Source organism: Furipterus horrens, unplaced genomic scaffold (assembly GCF_987537825.1).
Source record: "Furipterus horrens unplaced genomic scaffold, mFurHor1.1.pri manual_scaffold_2, whole genome shotgun sequence".
In the NCBI taxonomy this organism is placed as follows: Eukaryota; Metazoa; Chordata; class Mammalia; order Chiroptera; family Furipteridae; genus Furipterus; species Furipterus horrens.
The window spans coordinates 218140146-218159674 of NW_028327172.1; the positions used below are offsets into that span (position 1 = coordinate 218140146).

The window sequence follows — 19529 nt, forward strand, 5'->3', positions numbered from 1 at the left end:
ACACGGTTTTATGTGTCAACCTGACTGGGCCCCAGGGCGCCCAGATTAAAACCATTCTGGGTGTGTGGGGGGCTGTTTTGGCAGAAGCGAGCATGCGCCTCTGAGTCCTCCCGACCGTGGGTGCCGCGCTCAACCCCTCCAGGGCGTGAACGGAACAAAGATGCTGCCACCCGGCACCTGAGCTGGGCGTGGTCTTCCCGGCTGAAGGCACCGCCTGGCCCTTGTGGGTCTCCCTCCGGAGCAAACTCCAGGGGCAAGTCTGTGCCCGCAGATCTCTGCTCCTGTGTCTGTGACCTCCTCCTGGGCCGGTCGGCGGCGGCGGAGCGACCAGGGGAAGCCCAGCGCTGGCTGCCAGGCGGCCCCGCAGGTGCAGCAGGTCCCCAGCGGTTCTACTGGCTCAACCCTCACCGAGCTCCCGCCAGGCATGTGTGCGCGGGGACTTCACCATGGTACCCGCAAACCTGTCACCAAACACTGGTCCGATTTAAAGGGCTGTCTCCATCCTAGGTGACGTTCACAAAAGCCATGCGGAGCAAAGCGGTGATGGCGTGAACCTGGGAGGGTCCAGGCTGGGGGCTGCGCATCTGGTTTCTCATTACGATCTTCCGCTCCTACAGATACTCTAGGTGATAAATGTCCAGCCTGAGAGAAATTCGGTTAAGTTTTTCTTTTGCTTTTATTACAAGCATATAATATTAATTGGCAAAACACTGAATACAAGCTTCACTGTCATAAAATCAAAACATTTAAGCAATATTCCAAAAAAAGATTTTAGACAAAAACTAGCCACCAATAGTACAAAAATTACACACCAACACAAAGCATAAAAAATGTAAACTTTCAAATTAAACAGTCAAAAATATGTATTTGCATTGTCATCCCCATGACCCACGACAGCCTGCGCGCAACACGCAGGCTTAGCACAAGCTCCCGCCCAGACCTGACGCCGTCTGGGGATCGTGGTTTTCTCACACCCAGAAAGCTGCCGGGACACACACCTGCATGCAGGCTACATGTTTCAGGGGGCACTGGAACCACAGTCCACCCTCTGACGTGTGGGGACGTGGTGGCCGCTCTCCCTGCCTGGCAGGCGCCGCCCCGGTCACAGTGTGGCCTGAGCGCCCCCTCCGCTTACGACAAACCGAGGTGGACACCCCGCTGACCGGCTGGGGTCGCAGGTGGCGGCTGGGTGCCCCTGGGATCCTGAAGAAACAGAGAAGCTGACTTTGCTACCTGCTCTAACGTCACGGTTGATGTTCTGAGCAGAGATCAGCTGGCTTGTTCCTAGAACATTCAATCCAGTGACACTTTTCATCAGCGGTGACGCCCGCGTGCTCTGAGCACACGGCTGGATCCTAAAGACTTGGAACGAGACCACTCTGGAGAGCTCCGCAGGCCGGGAACACGTCACCGTCACATCCCAGTCAACACGGGATGGCGTCCGGGGCCTGGGCACAGGGGTCCAAGGCCGTGAGACCCACGCGGTCACATGGCTGGTCTGGGATGGTGCTGCGTCCCCTCCCGGCTGCCTGCGGTCACTCATTGTAAATACTGCTGACAGGCACACAGTCCCGAGAACAGCATTCTTATCATAACAATGGAACAGAAAAAACCAAAGAGCTTAATGTACAGGTTTTGAGATTCCACCTACATTTCCTCTCAATGTAGCAAGAAGATGCTACTTACAACTTAAACCGTTGGTGCATGTGGGCGCCTATTGCACAAAAGCATAAAGAACACAAACAATGCTCTTCATCTGCAGAAACGAAACACAGAGGTTAAACTACTCAAAGGAAAGAGAAGAAGCTTGCGGAACATCTCAATTTCATTTATATGCCTGTAACTAAAGCTGGACCACGGGAACCAAACGCTGGATGGGAGAATATGATAGAAGGCTTAAAATAGAATAAATAATTTTATAAAGTTAAGTTTTCTTTTTTAACCCCCCAAATCTTAAATTCCATATTATATATTCTATCTGAATTTTCCGTTTTCATGAAAACCGTCCGGTGAGTCCCAGGCTGCCGAGGGCACAGGCCGCGGGGCAGCCGTGTTCCAGCAGCATCGACACGCGTGAAACAGCCTCGCGGCAACTCCACCTGCAAAACCTAAGGGGCTCAACCACTGACTGACCCTGACTTTACGCTGGAAACGCGACACTCAGCCTTCTGCCGTGAGTGAAGGAGCCCGGACCGCCCCTCCAGGCAGGCTTGGCTGGCGGCCCGTCGCCAGGGCCCGTCCTGCAAGCGAACAGTCTGCACAAGGAAATCTTAGAAAAATAGGTACTTCTGCTGCTGAGGTTTCATCTGGTTCATGCGGCTACAAAAGCGGGGTCACACCAGAGTGGCGGGCAGCCGGCTGTGACGCCCACACCCCGCCTGCCTCCCTCTCTCTGTGTTTAAATGTATCAACTTAGCACCATAGCAAATTCAAGTGACGTCAAAGAGAGCTACAAAGTTACAAATATACGTCAGGAGATGCACGTGTGGTTGAGTCTGAGCTGGAACCGGTTTTTGTGTGAATTTGGACGCTCACCTGTTCACCCCGCCTTGGGCCAGCACACGGGAAATCCCTGCATCCTAAGGGCGCGCCGAGGCCGCACCGCAGTGGGACAGATGCGCCAGCAGGGATGTGCGTTTGAGGTAGACAGGTCATAGTTACTCACACACATCTACTCGCTAAACCCTCGGAGAGGGACAGACCAGGCTGGATCAGCAGCGAGCTCAGGCAACGGGACCAGCCGGACAAAAGTGGGAGTTAAGGGGCTGAAATAAAAAGTGAATTCTGACCAATTCCTAACAACATGTTTGACTGATGTTTTTAAAAGGCCTTATATTAAAATCGCTTGGGCTGAATTAATGTTAATGCTTTTCTCTCCGATCAGGGCTCATTGGCAACTGCTTCTGACACTCATGCACATAAAGCAGGAAGCCTGTCTGTGAGCCCAACGGGAGCTTCCAGCAAATTCAAGAAACAATTCTAGTCACTAGAGTGAAATACTTCCTGGAAAGCCCAACCCTCAGGCTGCATGGGTAGGGGGCGGGTGGGGGGCAAGCTGATGGCCCCAGGACCCCTAAGGCCGGACAAGTGAGGAGGGAGAGCAAAGGTCACCAAGGAACCAGCGGGAGGCAGCTGGTGACAGCCAAGCTCCAGGACAACACTGTCACCCCTGAAAACGGGTCTTTCTCCTCCATCTCGCCATCACGGTTCCAAGGGACCCCTTTAAAGGGACATGTTTATGTGCTGGCAAACAGTTTATTCTCTAATTCCACAAAAATATTAGCATTTGGGAGGAGAAAGGGGTGAGAAAGTGTGTCGCCTGCGGCTGGTTGTAGGTCGTTAGCAACCGAAGAAGCCACCTCGGCTCCCGTGACACTCGGTGACAACCTCCGGTGTGGAGAGGAGGGCTGGGCGATGTCCCCCTTGAAGGGTGGACAGACGTGGTGGGGACCTGGGTCTGCCAAGTCCCCACGGGCAGCCGCCCCTCCTCTGCGGGGAATGTCCCCCAAAGGCCACCAGCTCCCTCTGCAGCAAAGTGAAAACGGGAGGAGTGCGTGGGACAGGAAGCAGTGGGACTGAACAGCGGGAGCCCTACTTAATAAAAGTAATTTTTAACAAGGTCGCCCTGCAAACCAGCGCCAGGTCCCAGGTGTGCCAGGGTTGCCACGCCCGGGGCACAGGGGGGTTCAGAGCTGTTGCTTCATCAGGTGTCACAGCGGGGATGTGAAACACCATGGTGGGCGCGGAATATGAATGGCGACCTCTTTTGGTTTGCTTTTAAATTAACTTTTATAGATCTTCTAAGCCTTCAGGAAGCTAAAGGCAACATAAATATCGTCATTCACCAGGAAAAGATATTTTTTCAATAACTTAGGAAGGATTCAACACACGTACGAGTATTTTTGAGGCTCATCCTGAAACCTAATTCATCCACTGAACTGAAAGGACTGTGGTTCCGAGACCCGGAAGCAGGTAGGGCCGCATTTCAGAGGCACAGGCCACTGCGGCTGCGGTCTGGTCCGCAAAGCCGAGGGACGTGCGGGCCGGCTCGGCAGCGAGGCCTGTGCAGGGTGTCGGTGCTGCTGGTAGTGTCTTGCTGAGTGTGGAGTCTCTTGTACAAAAGTGATAAATACTCTCTGCTCACAAGTCTGGCCCCAGGACCTGGAGGCCCCTCCACAGGCGCCATGGTCCTGTGACTGCGCTTGCCACGCCGGCCGTCCGCAGCGTCACAGCAGGTCCATTTTGGGTCTGTAGTGCAGCAGGAGAGGCGCCTTCTGTAAGACAGGCCGGCGTGAGGACGGCTGCCCGACGGCTCCGTGAGAACCGCAGCGACACCACGATGGATGTCACCGTCGGGGAGAGAGGACTGGCCGGGGCCCAGGTTTCGGGTGCGCACCTGGCCCCACGCCCCAGGACAGGGAACCACCATCTGCTCTGGTTCACAGAGTCCCACCCAAGGCGGAGGTGGCCCCGGACAGTGGCCACTCCCGTCCCAGCTGGCAGCCCACAGTCACTGCCACCAGGAGCGGGCGCAGCGGGGAGGCAGCTCCGGGGCCAATTTCAGAACAACTGCATTCCACACGGATCCTGGGACTGAACCCGTCTCTAACCCCTCAGGGAACAACGTGCACAGAAAAGCGTTGCCGTCCGCAGCAGGTTCTAAAAACCAAATAAACATCTCATCACAGAGGACACGTCTCACCTTGAATCTCCATCTCGTGACAACCACAAACTTGAGCGTGTGGTCCTTGCCCAGGATTTCCTCGTTGCATAAAATGTCCAGCTGCGGGGAGAAGACGCTCTGGTCAGTGGGCCCGGGGGACAGTCTCGGCACTTGTGGCTGCTCCGGTTGCCGAGACGGAGGTTGGCACAGGCCTGGTGTCCCGTTTCTGGCCGCGCAGGTGGAGGGAGCAGGAGGAAGACCCCTTAACTGCAGAGGGCCCGGGGCGCCGGTCTCTGGCCACACCCACCGTGACAGCTCCCTTCAGAGCCCCACGTGCCCTGCCCTCGGCCCACCTCCTAAAGAAGCTCATCCTTCTCACCTCAAGGGACAAGGCAATGGGCCCCCAGTCTTTTTTGTTTCTTTTTTAAAAAAGGTTATTTTTAGGCCAGTTTTAAGGTCACAGCAAAACTGAGAAGATAGATTTTCCATGGTTCCCTGCCCCTCCCAGCCTCGTCCACTGTCCACACCGCCGAGGGGACACGTTGTACCGCTGCTGAGCTGCACTGTCCCCCGTCACCCCAGTGTTCACGGTGCACGTCAGGGTCACCCGGCTGGTGTGCATCCTGCGGGTCTGGACAAACGTACAATGACTGACTTGTGGCCACCACGCAGTGCCCCACGGGGCAGGTCCACCGCCCGGAGTGCCCCTGGGCTCCGCCTGCTCACCCCCTCCCACCCCGCCTGTAACCGCTGGCGACCACTGACCCTGCCACCTAGCTCCGTCTTTTCTGGAATGGCCCAAACTTGGGGTCGTACTGTGGGGAGTCTTTCCAGCCGCTCTTGCCACTCAGTCCCAGGCACTTACGGTTCCTCTGCGTCTTCTTGTGGCTTTCAGAGCTCCAGTCCTTAGTGCTGAGCAACGTTCCGCTGTCTGGAGGGACCACGGTGCATGTGGGCACCACCTCCTGCAGGACGTTTGTCGCTCCCGCGCTTTGGGGATTAGGAACAAAGCTCTGCAAACACCCATACGCAGGATTTTGTGTGGCTTTGAGTTTTCAACTCCTTCGGGTCAATACCATGGAGCCCGACTGCCGGATGCAATGGTGAGTGTGGTCGGTGTCGTAAGAACCACCACGCAGCCTTCCAGAGTCCCTGCACCTCGTCACACCCCCCGGCAGCGAGGGGCGTCCTGCCGCACGTGCGGGTGCCGGGGTCCTGGGCCCTGGCCGCCTGCCAGGCTGGCAGTGGTGTCTCACTGCTGCTTTGGTTTGTGGCAGGATGTCCCCCAGGTGTTTAAAACGTGGCCTCGGGAGAGGGTCTGGAGCTGGGCTGGCTCTGGGCACAAGGCGGTCACAGGAACAGGCCGCACAGACGAGCGAGCCCTGACCTCAGAGCTGCTCGTGGTCCAGTCCAGAGGCAGGAAAGTGAGTCGCCATCTTTTTGCTGGTGGAGGGTCCTGCCCGTGACTGTGACAAGCACCCTGTGCCTCACTCTCCCTCCCCTTGTCTGTGCGTATCAGCGTTCATCGTTCCTGTGGAAGCCGCGCTAAACGCAGCCGAAACCCACACTGCGCCCGTCTCCAAGCGCGCGGCTCCTGGCACCGAGGACGTCCGCACCGCTGCACAGCCGCCCCCAGCTCCATCATCTAGTAAAACGCGTCAGCGCTCACGACAGCCCTTCGTCCCGACAGAAGCGCAGTGTCCGCAGGGGAGGCCTCACCGCCTGTCACCCGGCGCCCAGCAGGACGTCCCCCCTGCCCCTGGGTGGGCTCCCTGTGTTGCACGCCTGTCCCAGCCCTTCCGTTATCCAAAAAAGTCCTGGTGATGGCAGACCGGGTCGGTTTTTTCCATTTTTTTTTTGGAAAGATTTTTATTTATTTTCAGAGAGAGGAAAGGAGGGAGAAAGAGAGAGAAAGAAACATCCATGTGTGGCTGCCTCTCGTACGCCCCCAACTGGGGACCTGGCCCGCAACGCAGGCCTGTGCCCTGACTGGGCATCGAACCAGCAACCTTTTGGTTCGCAGGCTGGCACTCAATCCACTGAGCCACACCAGCCAGGACGATTTTATTTATTTTTTAGCGGGGGTAAGGGAGGGGGAGAAAGAGAGGGAGAGAAACATCGATCAGTTGCCTCTCACCCAAGCCCCAATGGTGGGGGAACCAAACCTGAAACCCAGGCCTGGGCCCTGCCTAGGAATCGCATTGGAGACCTTTTGGATCGCAGGCTGGCACTCGACCCTCAGAGCCACACCAGCCAGGGCTGGTCGATTTTGTTCAAGGTTGACATGTTGGGGGCTGGTCAGGCATCCAAAGGAGACCCCCAATGGCTGCGGGCCGGGGACAAACAGGATCGGGGGCCGGAGAGCTGCTCGAGCTCCATCTGCCCGTCTGGAGCTGGAGGAGGGTCTCCTAGAAGCACATTTCTGCCGCTTGTGTTCCGAAGCTCTTGGACTTTATCTGGGAACTGTTTAGAGGGACGTTTTTGTTGCTGTTAAAAGGCTGCTTGTTCAAGACTCGGAGTCCCACAGGCAGCGGCTTCTGCGCGGGGGCTGCGTCAGCTTTCTGGCAGACCCTGTCCGACCAGGTGCTGGCCGCTGGTCCCTTCTGCCTGAGCCAGACAGCCCCAAGTAGCCGCTGCTCCGGCAGCCGGCCAGACCCCAGGTTGGAGGCCTTGGGGACGCCGGCCGGCTCTGAGCTGTTTGAAGCTGTTTGGGTTCCTGTGCTAGACAGAAGCCTTGGAAAAGCGGACCCCCAGTTGTGGGTGCCCCGACACTTTGCTTGGGAATCTCCGCAGGCTCTTCTTCCGCACAACCGTAGGACACCACTCACCGTGTTTCCGCCACTTCCCTCCCGTCCCCAATGCCACGCTGCACTTTCCCTGAGCGCTCATCGGAGGCGTCTCCATGTTCTGCTGCCGCCAGCACCCTGCTCCTGGTCACAGCGCCCCTGAGACGCGTTCTGCCGCGCAGCATCCCCCAGAACCATCTTTAAATTTTAAACATCGCATTCCAACCAACAGTCTCCTTGAGGCGAGCTGGGCTATTCAAATTGTGTTCTGCAAAATTCTTCTAGCCCCTACCTATTATCCAATTCCAAGGCCATATCCACATTTTCTGATATTTCTTAAGTAGCACTGAACCTATTTTGGTTTCCTGTGGCAACTGACAAAGTACGACAAACTTGGCAAACTAGAGCAACAGAGTGTCACCCTCTCGCAGACGTGGAGACAGGAGCCCAAACTCGAGGTGCTGGCTGGCGGAGGGCCCTTCCCACCTCCTGCGCTTCCAGGGCTCCGACCCCTGTCTCGGCCCTCACGTCCCCTCTGCATCCCGTTTCCGCTGGCCTCGCTCTTCTCAGGACACTTGTCATTGGTTGGGGTCCACTAGGTGATCCAGGGTGATTTCATCTCAAGATCCTTAATTCAATTATATCCAAAAAGATACTCTTTCCCAAAAAGGCCACATGTAGGGAGGGGTCTGGGGGTCGGGATGCGGACATACCTTTGTTCAGGCCGCCGTGACCTGCCCCCACAGCCCCCCACTCTCTAGTGTGCATCTCAGGTCCGCCCACTTCTCAGCACCCTCGCTGCGCCACGTGGGCCTCCCTCCTGACACTCCCGCCACCAACGCTCCCCACTGGTCTCTCTGGCTTCCATTTCTGCACCCGAACCCATTTTTCTCACCACCTGAGGAGCATTTTAAGATTATAGCTCAAGCCATGCATGCCCTCCTTGGTCCCCGGCGCCCCACCTCCCTCGCTTACACACAGCTGGGTCCTGCCGACAAGCCACATCTCAGCACCTGCGTGGCCGCAGCAGCAGGCCCCCCACAGGGGCCCGGCCCTCTGCCCTCTGAGCCCACTGGGCACCGCTGGGGTACCAGGCTGGAGTTCACGCGCATCATATTTGTCACCACTTGGAAGCATCTTATCCACCTACCTGTCTATGTGGCCACCCTCACCCCACCTATCCGCTAGTTTGTGAAATTAATTCCTCTCTGAGATGGAACGCTGACATACTAAAGCCTGATGCCCCCCCCCCCCGTCCCAGCATGCCCCTCGGCCAGCCCGGGGTGCCACGTGCACGGTCTGCGGCCACCCCCTGCCTCACTGCTGCCTCCTGCTCCTCTGCCCGGGGCAGGCAGAGCACGTGGATTTCCCCCCCTAATTTAAACTCTCCAAAAGAAGTCGTAAATAAAACCCAGCCACCTCAGAGGCACTCCTCGGACGAATAAGGAAGGCCCTGCTGCGGGCCCGCACGCGGCGCGGCTGTTACCTCGTTGAACGACGACAGGTTGAGCTTCTTGGCGATGAACTTCTTCAGGTGCAGCACGGTGGCCTGCGCGGAGCAGCGGATCCACTTGCGTTTCAGGCCGCGCAGCTTGCTGCTGTTGCACTCCAGGCAGATGCTCACCTGAGGGGCAAAGACACAGCTGGGCCGGCCTCGCCGCGGGGGCCACGTGGCGCTGCCGGCTCCATCCCCCCGAGGGGCTGGCTGTTTGAAACCAGAGACCCCGACGCTGTAGAAAAGGGATTTCAAAAATCATTTTATATACATTCTCTTAACCTTGGTTTACCACTTGTTGTTTTGTGAAACAGGATCTAGCCCTGTCAATTCTGTCTGATTAATAGCACTTTGCAGTAAGTCTGGAAACTACGTATCCCCTGGAGGCACTGTGCTGGTTTCCAGGGAAAGTGACAGAGGTGGGGGTCCTGCTCTGAAAGTCCCTGGCGGGGGGACAGGTGGGACACATGCCCATCCTCAGGCTGTGCCGGGCGCTCTGCGGCCTGACGACACACACACACACACACACACACACACACACACACACACACAGGGTCAGGCCCACCAGTGTGCGTGCATACAGCAGGGAGTGATATATAGGGACAGGTGTCATGTTGGCCTCAGAGGAAGAAGTTTGCCTTGGGCAGTCTGAAGTTCAGGTACCTTTTGGACCATCCACAGAGCAGTGGGTCAGAGCGTGTAGTGGATGACAGGGGACCACAGGTAACAGACCCAGTGAAAGGCACTCTAGGGTCTTGGGAGCTTTTCACGGAGGGATGACCAGGCCACGCAGGGCACCTGACACACGGCCCCACCTGACACACGGCCCGAACCTGACACACGGCCCCACCTGACAGTGTCCCTCACAAGCTCTAAACTCTCCAGCAGCTGCCATAAAATGACCCAATCACACCCCCAAATTCAGAGAACAGAATTAACAAGTGAATTCACTGAAATATGTATATACCCAAAACTACTAGGGACACAAAAGAATGGACTAAATACACAATACACTATGAATAAACAAAAGATTACCCAATATTACCTCTAAAAATAGAACATATTTGCCCAGGCTAGCGTGGCCCAGGGGAAGGGTGGCCGGTTCAATTCCCAGTCAGGGCACACACCTGGGCTGCGGGCCGGGTCCCCAGGTGGGGGCCTGCAGGAGGCAGACACACATGGGTGCTTCTCTCCCTCTCTTTCTCCCTCCCTTTCCCTCTCTCTAAAGATAAATAAATAAAACCTTTAAACAAAAAACCATATTCACTTAAACTGGAAGCTCAGTGGACGGCTGAGCCACAGAGCTCAGCCTTCTGAAGGGCCACCGGGAGGGACGCCCCCAGAGACAAAGTCATCTGTGAAGACACGAAGCGAAGGGAAGGGACGTGAAGCCTGAGGGCCTGATGGGCACGTGTAAGACAAGTCCTGGGGCAAAGAAGAGTAAATGTGGGGAAGGCAAGAGTCAAGAAGTGACGCCTAAGGACCTGCCCAAAGTGACGAGAGAGACAAATTCTCCAACTTAGGGAGCAGAGTCCAACGCGAGAGAAGTCAAGGGAGACCCGCAGTGGGACAGGCACGTTACTGGACGGGGCTCTGGCCTCCCCCTCAGCAAACGGGAGTACCTGTGGGCACCCGGCCACTGCCCAGGACGTGGGGCCGCTCCCGGCCGCTCCTGTGTAGCGTGGCTGTGACCCTTGGTGGCTGTGTTTACGACGCGGCCGGGGCGGAGCCGCTGGCTCGTGCTGCTACGACTTGCACGTGTTGGGTGGCGTGTCTGCCGAACTCTCATTTCTTACTTGGGTTATCTTCTTACTAAACTGTAAGGGTTATGCACTCTGGATACAAGCCCTTGACCAGAAACACAGCTGGCCGCTCCTTTCTCCCAGGCTCTGGCCCGCCTTCGTTTCCTCGGGGGCGTCTTTGCAGGGCAGTGTTGAACGTGATGACGTCAACGGCTCGTTTTTCTCCCACGCGTGGCGCTCTGATGCTGAGCCTGAGAACTCCAAGCCGGGCCTGGGGGCTCAGAGATTTCCTCATGTTTCCTTGTAGCGGTTTTCACGTTTTCCCTCTAACGTTCTGAGTTAACTTCTTATGTGGTGTGAGGTAAGGCTGCACAGTCTGCACGTGGCTGTTCCCACACCACCCGTTAAAAACACTGTCCTGCTGTGTCCAGTGTGGCTCGTTCGTGAACCAAAAGGTCAGCGGTGTGATTCCCGGACGGGGCACAGGCTGTTCCTCGGTCGGCCGTGTGCGAGAGGCAACTGAGCATGTTTCTCTCTCACATCGATGTTCCCTCTCCCCCCCACCAAAAAATAAATAATAAATAAAATCTTAAAAAAAGAAAAGAAAATACTATCCTCTCCCAGTGAGGAGCTTCCAGGCCTCTGCTGAAAACCCAATGACCACAAATCCAACGGTCTAAGCTCTAGAACCTGTTCCACGGATTTAAAGTCCACCCGAAAGTCCGCTATACAATGTCCTGGGAACTGTAGCTTTTTAGTAAGGTTTGTTTAGAATTCTCAATATATACTTTAAAAAATAACCCATGGTTCAAAAAAGAAATCATAATGAAAGTTTAAAAATATTTAGAACCAAGTAGTACAGTCAGAAACTATATGAATAATCAATCAACTCCCGAAGTCAGAAAAGGAAAAAGGTCAATAAAACCGACATCTCAATTTACATGAACTTCCCCAGAGAATTAAGAAACGGGAAAAGAGGGACGGCCACCAGCCACAAAACACATGACCTTGACCCCAAACTATAAACACACCACGAAAAAGAAAAGCACAGGCCAGTCTCGGCTTGAAAAGAACAGACGCAAACGTACGTAAATGCTCGCAAATCCAGAAACAGAGTTTAAAGCCGTGATCAAATTCAGCTCACCCCAGGGATGAGGATAAGGATGGTTTTAACAACAGAAAGCGTCCAGCAGTTTACTGTGGACGGTCCAGCAGATGCTGAAAAGCAGCTGATAAAATTCAACCCCCACTCACAGCAAAGCTCCCAGGACACGGGACTGACAGGAAGCCGGGACCGCATGGCCAAGTGCCAGAAGCTTTCCTTCCCCGTCGGCACCAGAACCGCCCCCCAGTCTGGGGGCCACAGAACAGGGAGCCAGACAGAGGGGGCCTGTCGGCCGCTGCCCTCTGGCCTGGGCACCAAGCCGCTGGGCTGTGCTTTGTTGGGGGCACACCCAGGCCCCACAGAGCAGCTGCACTGCCCATCCCGCCCGGAAGCCCCGGCCTCCCAGCCCTCTGCCCTGTTACTCCGCCAAAGCACTCACCGTGGACTCGGGAAGCAGAGGCGGGCAGTGGTCTGCGGGGGGCTATGCAGCTCCGGGGCGGAGCCCTGTGGCCGCCAGCAGAGAAGGAGCCCAGGAAAGCAGGTGCCCCGAGGCCCCGAGGCCCCGAGGGACCCGCTTCTGCACTGACCTGAACCGCACCGAGCCCACCTGTGCCCCCCAAACCCCCAGGCTGGCATCTGCAATGCTCACGGTGACCTTCAACTACATGGGAGCTACACGCTGGGAAGCTAAGATCCTGCTGCTGTCACTGCACCGGAACCACACTGACTTCATGCTACCTTCAATAAACATGTGCATGTGCATATTCATGTGTGCATTTTAGTTACTACGCGCGGTATGTTTAAGTATGTAATGTTTATAAGTATGCATGTGCCACATGTATGTTCTAACAAGTCCCACGCCCTGGGCCTCACGGCCGTTTCGGAGCCTGTGCCCTCCCAGGGGAGCGGCAGGAGCGGCTGGTTAAATCCCACAGTAACTGGTTGAAAGCACAGCCGCTGAGATGCATCCGGGGAGAGCCAACACCTGAACACCCACCTTCCTGCCCAGGGACGCCCAGTCACTCAGACTTGCCTCCGATGTTCTCTACGCGGCGAAGGGTCTTCCTTTAGGCCTCACACATTTCTGGTTGGGCCAGTTTAAAGGTTTTGTCAGTGATGTGAATCAGGTTTATCTACTGATGATTACAAGCCAGTCTATCACCCCGTGGGCAGCTGTGAACCCTAATAGCCGGCACGTCTGGCTTCACATCAGACGGTCTGACCTGAGACGCTGCGTGTCTGTCTCACACGCTTCTCACTCTTTTTACACGCTACTATTTTTTTCCATCCCCGTTTACCCCCCCACCCCTCCCACCCCCAGCCCGCAATCCCCACAGTCTCCATGCCCGAGCCTCCCGCTGCCCTGTCCCTCAGGGCCTGGGGGCCTGAGCAGTGCGCTCCTGCTGGGCGGCCGCGGGTGCTGGACGCCCGTTCCTGGGGTGCATGTGGACGGTTCTGTCCCCTCACCCAGGATGATGATGGCACAGCTTCCGAGTTACACGGACACAGGACTTTATCAAATTCTTCTACAGAATCTCTAGGATTGCTCAGTTTTTCCTTTTTAATCTAATAATGTAGTAGGTAACAAGAACAGGTTCCTCAATGTGACACTTAAAATTAGTTTTTACTATACACTGGGTTTTGGTTTCTTCCATGAATTATTTGCACTGAAAACACCTGCACCAGGTTCTTCACAGGGACAACCTGGGGGTGGGGCTGAGGAGACGCAAGGGGTGTGGAGAGTGACCTTCACTTTTTTTATATTTGAAATGTTTTACAAGGAGCACGTATTGCTTTGGTAATTAAAAAAGAAAGAAAAATAAAGTAAGGCATTGATGGGAAAAAGCTAAGGCAACGTATTAACGTTTCATGTCTCCACTTTCTTCCCTTCATGGCCTGTCCCTTGTGTGAGTGAGAAACACCCCAGCAAGTCCCCGGGCGCCGCTCTGCTGCCTAGGAACCCGCGGCTGCGCGCAGGCCGAGGGCGGGGGCCACCGACCTGCTCGTCGCTCCGGTGGTAGTCGTTGTCCTCCTCCTGCTTCTCCTCGGCCGTCTCCTTGTTGGAACTCTCGTCTGCTTTGGTCTCGCCTGTGGCAAACAGACGACATGGCATGATCGCATCCGCAACGTCCGCCGTCCCCTATAACTCTACAGTGCACTGGGAATGCTACTTAAGTCAGTGCAGTGAGAGTCTGCACCGTGACACACACAGGTCAGAGGCGGTGGATGGGCCCGGGAGGCGGGCCCCATGTGGGCTGTGTGGCGAGGGGTGGCGATGGTGATGATGGGGCAATGGAAGGGGCCCACGGCGGAATCCCTCAACCTTGGCGTCCGTCTGCCAGCACCTGGGGCTAGCACTGCTCAGCGCCACTTGCAAAGTGAAGACCCCACCCCCCAGGTGGCACAGCTGGGACAGACGCCTGAATTCCCAGCACCTTTCCAGCCGCTTCCCAGGGACCCAGGGATGCCAGCCAAGGGCAGCCTTTCCCCTCGGATGGGCAGGAGGGCAGCCTCCGGTTCTTAGGAGCTTGTGTGTTCAACCAGCAATATCATGGCACCAAAGGTCTCAACAATGCATTATCTTAAATGCAGATTTAAAATGGCCCGGCTGCTGTGGCTCAGTGAACTGAGCACCGGCCTGCGGACTGAAGGGTCACCAGTTTGATTCCCAGTCAGGGCACAGGCCTGGGTTGCGGGCCAGGTCCCCAGTTGGGGGGGGGGTGTAAGAAGCAACCACACATTGATGTTTCCCTCCCTCTTTCTCTCCCCCTTCCCCTCACTAAAAGGAAATAAAGTCTTTAAGAATAAAAAAATAAGATAAAATAGCATTAATTTCACATCAAAGCCAAAATGTTGCTTTGCTATTCTATAGCAAAGCAGAAAACTGAGTGACATCTCTGAAGCCTAGCATTCATGCTCCCCGTGTCCCCCTCTGTGCCCGATGTGGTGAGGACAATCACACCCCATACAGACATTCACAAAGGTTATCACCCTATGACACACACTGCTGGGGGGAGCGGCAGGGCAAGGATGGGGGCAGGACGGGGATGGGGCCAGGGATGAGGGATGGGGACAGGGGACGGGGGACGGGGACAAGGATGGGGACGGGGAGCTCTCCAGGAAGAGGCCCGACAGCTCTGCCCCCGCGCCTTACCATTCCGATGGGGGTCCGAGTGCTGTTTGGCAGAACCAGTCTCCCCCTTGATGTCTCCAGGCACCTCCATGCCCAGTTTGTGGTAGAACTCCCTCTGCTTTCTCATTTCAGCTATTAAAAATTAACATATAACCTTTAACCTTAAGCAGGCCATGAAGGACATTAACGTTCTGTTCACGCAAACCCCGTGAGGGACACAGATGACGGTCACCCCCGTTTGGAACCCGACTGCCTGACCCTTCCCACGTCTACAACCATCTGCTGAGGCGCCAGGATGTCGGCACTTCGTCCTGACCCTGCTTCCCTTTTCCAGAACTAAACGCTTGTCAAAGGATGACCCCTTCTGGCTGCATTTACTCAGGAGATTTCAGTCCCTGGGCGAGTAAATTCTGTGGACAGCGAAGGGTTTTAACAGTTTACCCTGAGTTATGTATTAAAGGCCAGATGTAACCTCTACTGACCTAACACAGTAGCTGCACTTTGAGTTACAACGCTCTCCTGAAATTGAACAAGGAAACAAGACTTCCTAACACACCTTGTCTCAGAGGGAGCCCCCACGAGTCCCCCGCAGGCAGCTCCCGCCAGCCCGCCACCCACGTCCCCTCTCCCCCCGCAAGGGCAGTGACAGTCGCGGCGTGCGGCACTGCACACAACTTTGAAAAGAGCGGCCGTGTGCATGTTCAGGATGTGCACAGTGCGCAGCAGTCCTCTTCAATTCTCAGTGAGGTCTGACTTTAAACGCAGTTCCACTTACTGGCTCCCCTGCGCCTGGGAAGCCCACACGACCCCGGAGGAAGGCGCGCACGGTGGGCAGGCGACGGGCAGGGCTGGCCAAGGGGCCAGGAGGTGGCGGTTCTGCCAAACCGAGGAGCCCCGTCCAGACCCGACACTCACCTTCCTGCAGGCCGGGGACCAGCTTGTAAACAATGTCCTGCATGGTCCTGTCGTGACTGCGGAGGGAACAGACGGGGGGGGGGGGGGGGGGGGGGGTTGGCGGAGAGGTCCCCCAGGGCTTCTCCCACATCCCAGTTAACAAAGTTCCACGTAGCCTGAGTCCCCACGCCCCCCAATCTGCTCCAGCTGCTCACGGCATCTCAAATGGCAGCACAGATGGGACCCTTTGGTGGTAGTGCCCTCGGCCTGTGGGACCCTTGAAGCAATCCTGCTGCGCGGGTGAGCGGGGCTCGCACGGATGCCCGGCAGCACTCAGCGGGCCCTGCGGCCACCGTGTAGTCACACCAGCGGCGGGGCAGCCGGCACGCTTACCCGATGTACTGCAGCGGGTGGCTCTGGTGGATGACGATCCTGCACGTGGGGCACGTGTTGTTCTCCTCCAAGTACTTGACCAGGCAGCTGCGGCAGACTGCGGGCAGACACACAGTCCCGTCAGGGGTCAGTCGGCCCAGCCACCCAGGGCTGAGAGAGCGCCGCCCGGCCCCCAGTAGGGTGACTGCCCGCTGCACAGCCTGGCCTCCTGCGGGGCTGGGGGCTGGGGGCTCGGGGACTCGGGAGCGGGAGGCACAGACGAGGGAGGAGCTGAGGCCGCTGAGCAGGGTCCCACCTCAGGGCTAATGGTCAAAAGTGCTGTATGAGCCTGAAAGGTCATGGGGTTTTCTTTACCCAGCAAAATTTCAGTGAAAACAATACAAACTACGCCCCCATTACCTAAAAATACAATCAACTTTAAAATAAAAATTCAGCTCAAACTGGAAACTGTTTCCTTTCTGAAGTGAAAAGCACAGGAGCACAAAGTTACGGGTATTCCGGGGCTGGGTTCTGCTGAAACATCCCGCCTAAAGAACGCGCTTCCCAGTGTCCCCGGCAGCTACGTGGGGAGGCGAACGCCAAGGCCCGCTTCTCAGCGGAGGCTGCGCTCATGAGGAACAAAGGCAGGTCCAGCGCGAGCTTAGGCTCATACACGCCGCGACGCAGGAGCCGACCGGTGGGAGCGGGGAGCCCCGTGAGCTGAGCCCGCCCGCCCGCCCGCCCACGGGCAACACGCACTCTGTCCTGCCAGGTACCAGTGTAGCTGCCCTATGCAAATAACTAAGTTTCCCAGCATGCAGCTTTCTTAAACGGTACTTCTACTAAATTACCCACAGTATTTTTAATTTGAAATAATTTTCCTGATTTATCTTCAAGATTGTTTTTATTCCTACTTTTGTGTACTGCTTTGTGCCTGAGCTAAGAGCTGTTGGTAAAATAGGAAGAAAGGAAGGAAGGAAGGAAGGGAGGAAGGAAGGAAGGAAGGAAGTCAAAGTATCAAAGAACAAATGACTGGAAACCGTCCAAGGCCACATTCTGGAATGTTCTCACACCCACAGACACAGACACTGGGTCAGGCAGCGCACACGCTGTCAGCGGCCACTTTCTGGTGTCTGTCATAGACGAGTTGATACGAAAGCTGTGGGACGTCCACACAACGGGCTTCTACTCAGCCACAAGAAGGAGGAAGAGTCTACCCTTCGCGGCAGCACGGACGGACCTGGAGAGCCTGCTGAGTGCAACGACCCCGCAGAGGAAGACACACCGTCTGATGTCCCTCGTATGTGGAAACTAACGAACAAACTGAACTAACGAGCAACGCAGAGACGGGCTCACAGGCAGAGAGCAGGCTGACAGCCGGGGGGTGGGGTGGAGGGTCCGAGCAAAACCCAGAGAGAGAAAGGACTCGGGGGCACGGACGGCTGGGGGGTGACTGCCGGGCAGAGGAGCGGGTGGAGTGGAGGAGGGTCTAGGGGGTAAGTGACGAGGAAAAAGGGCCGCGAGGCGCACAGGATCACGTACACGTGTGCAGACACTCGGTCACCGTGGTGGCGTCGATGAGGTACCCGCTGCACAGGCGGCAGGTGATGTGGGCGTTTATGTCCCAGAGTTTAATCTTTCTGGTCAACATCTTTGGCTTCTGCAGAAGAAAACGTGTGTTAACGTCTGAAACGCCCCGCTGCGTTGCATCGGAGGGGCAGGTTCTCGGTAAACGGAGCCGTGGGACGGCCCCCAGGAGACCAGGGGGTGCGGAGGGCAGAGGCCACCGCCGGGCCAGGCCCGGGGCCAGCCAGTCTCGCGGGGGCCTGGGAGGCCCGTCCCTGGGGCAGCAGGCGGCCTGAGGCGTGGCAGCAAGGCCGCTGCCCCCTCCCTCCTGTGCGGGGCTGAGCGGCGGCGTGCTGGGGAGGCGGCAGGTGGGCCGGAGCCCAGACCAGGGCGGCAGGGCTCGGGCTGCGCACGTGTGGGGACGGGAACTGAGGGGGGTGTGCTGCAGCCTCCAGCTCGTCCTATGGCCGGGGAGCCGCGTGGCTGACCGCATGACCGACCGACCACGGGGGAGCTGAGGCTCTTCTTCCGCTTCAGGCACGAGACCCCTGGGGCCTGAGAGACGCTGGTGAGGGCGGCAGAGCACCCCCCCCCCGCCCCGATCTGGAGAAGCAAAGTGGCCAGCGTGAGGTCACAGCGGGAGCGGCTTGGACACTGGCGAGAGGGGCTGCCAGCCCAACATGCCACATCTGGACATCTATTGTGGTCACCAGTCACGTCCAAAGCCCGTTCACGGCAATCGTTCCAAATAGCAAAGCGCAGACAGGCACGCTGAGGGCGGCTGAGCCACCATTTTACTTAAGCAGCAGAGGCTCCAGACCCTCCTCCCCCGCTACCACGGCCCTGCCCTGACTGGGGCTGCCATAGGCCTTGGCCTGGAACTGGAGGCACCGTTGTCCCTGTCACTTATCCTGCGGGGCGCCCGCGTGGCACACAGCACGGTGCTGGGAAGTCCGGACGTCTGTGCATCCTCCTGCCTGTCCCTGAGCCGCTGCAGCCGTGAAGGTCTCTCTGGCTAAACCCCGGGCCCCGTGGGGCAGGTACGCTGTCATGCCTGAGCCAGCAGGAGGACCACCCAAAGGCGTCCATGCCCCCCCCCCAAACCTGCCCCTCACCTCACGTGGCAAGAGGCCCTGGACACAGAGAGGCTGGTTCACTTGGGGGCCCATGGAACCACGGGGTCCTTGTCAGGAATGGCAGAAGGGTCACAGGGAGAGACGGGACGGTGGCATTGCGGGCATGATGGTGGGGCCACGAGCCAGGGACGGGCTCTCCCTGGAGCCTCCAGCAGGAGCCAGCCGGGACGCCGGCCTTCAGGAGAGCACCAGGTTGGGGTGACCTGCCACCACAGCTGGGGGGAGCCGATGTGAGCACCTCACACAGAGTGGGGGCGGTGAGGGACCCCAGTGAACGAACACTCTGAAAACAAGCATCGCTAGCGGAGCTCTGCGCAGAGACCAGGGATGGGCACCGCAGGCCGTCAGGGCCAGAGGCCGAAAGGCTCAGTGGCATTGCCAGGGCGGTGGCCACACAGCACGTGCAGGCGGACAGCCAGCGTGCCTCATGCGGCGGCCACAGTGCAGATGGCTCGCTGGGTGACACTCTTGAAAAAGAGGAAAGCAAGCAAGCAGCCGGAGGGCAGCAGCCATTCCCGTTCAGAGGAGGGAAGCGGGGAGACCCCGGCTGTGCCAGGCTGGGCAGCGTGGGGAGCAGCACCCATACTCCTGCTAGGAGACTCAAGCCGCCACAAGCCGCCTGTCGGCACGGCCGCCA

General features: G+C 57.2%; 1 protein-coding gene across 6 annotated transcripts in view; it reads right to left on the bottom strand.

The window, feature by feature from the left end:
* Positions 1-678: 678 nt before the first annotated feature.
* The window catches only part of PCGF3 (polycomb group ring finger 3), a 31085-nt gene continuing 12234 nt past the window's right edge, over positions 679-19529 (bottom strand). For 3 of the 6 annotated variants that reach the window (XM_090267204.1, XM_090267206.1, XM_090267205.1), the window contains 7 exons: positions 17733-17850; positions 16212-16308; positions 15840-15895; positions 14946-15056; positions 13791-13879; positions 8936-9073; positions 6519-7126 (listed from right to left, as the gene is read on the bottom strand). In XM_090267204.1, coding sequence (XP_090123330.1) covers positions 6962-7126; positions 8936-9073; positions 13791-13879; positions 14946-15056; positions 15840-15895; positions 16212-16308; positions 17733-17841 — 765 coding nt within the window. In that variant the 5' untranslated portion in view covers positions 17842-17850 and the 3' untranslated portion in view covers positions 6519-6961. Of the gene's footprint in view, positions 4275-4702; positions 4784-6518; positions 8078-8935; positions 9074-13790; positions 13880-14945; positions 15057-15839; positions 15896-16211; positions 16309-17732; positions 17851-19529 lie in introns of those variants that run through there. The other 3 variants (XM_090267207.1, XM_090267209.1, XM_090267208.1) reach the window with 3 other exon arrangements.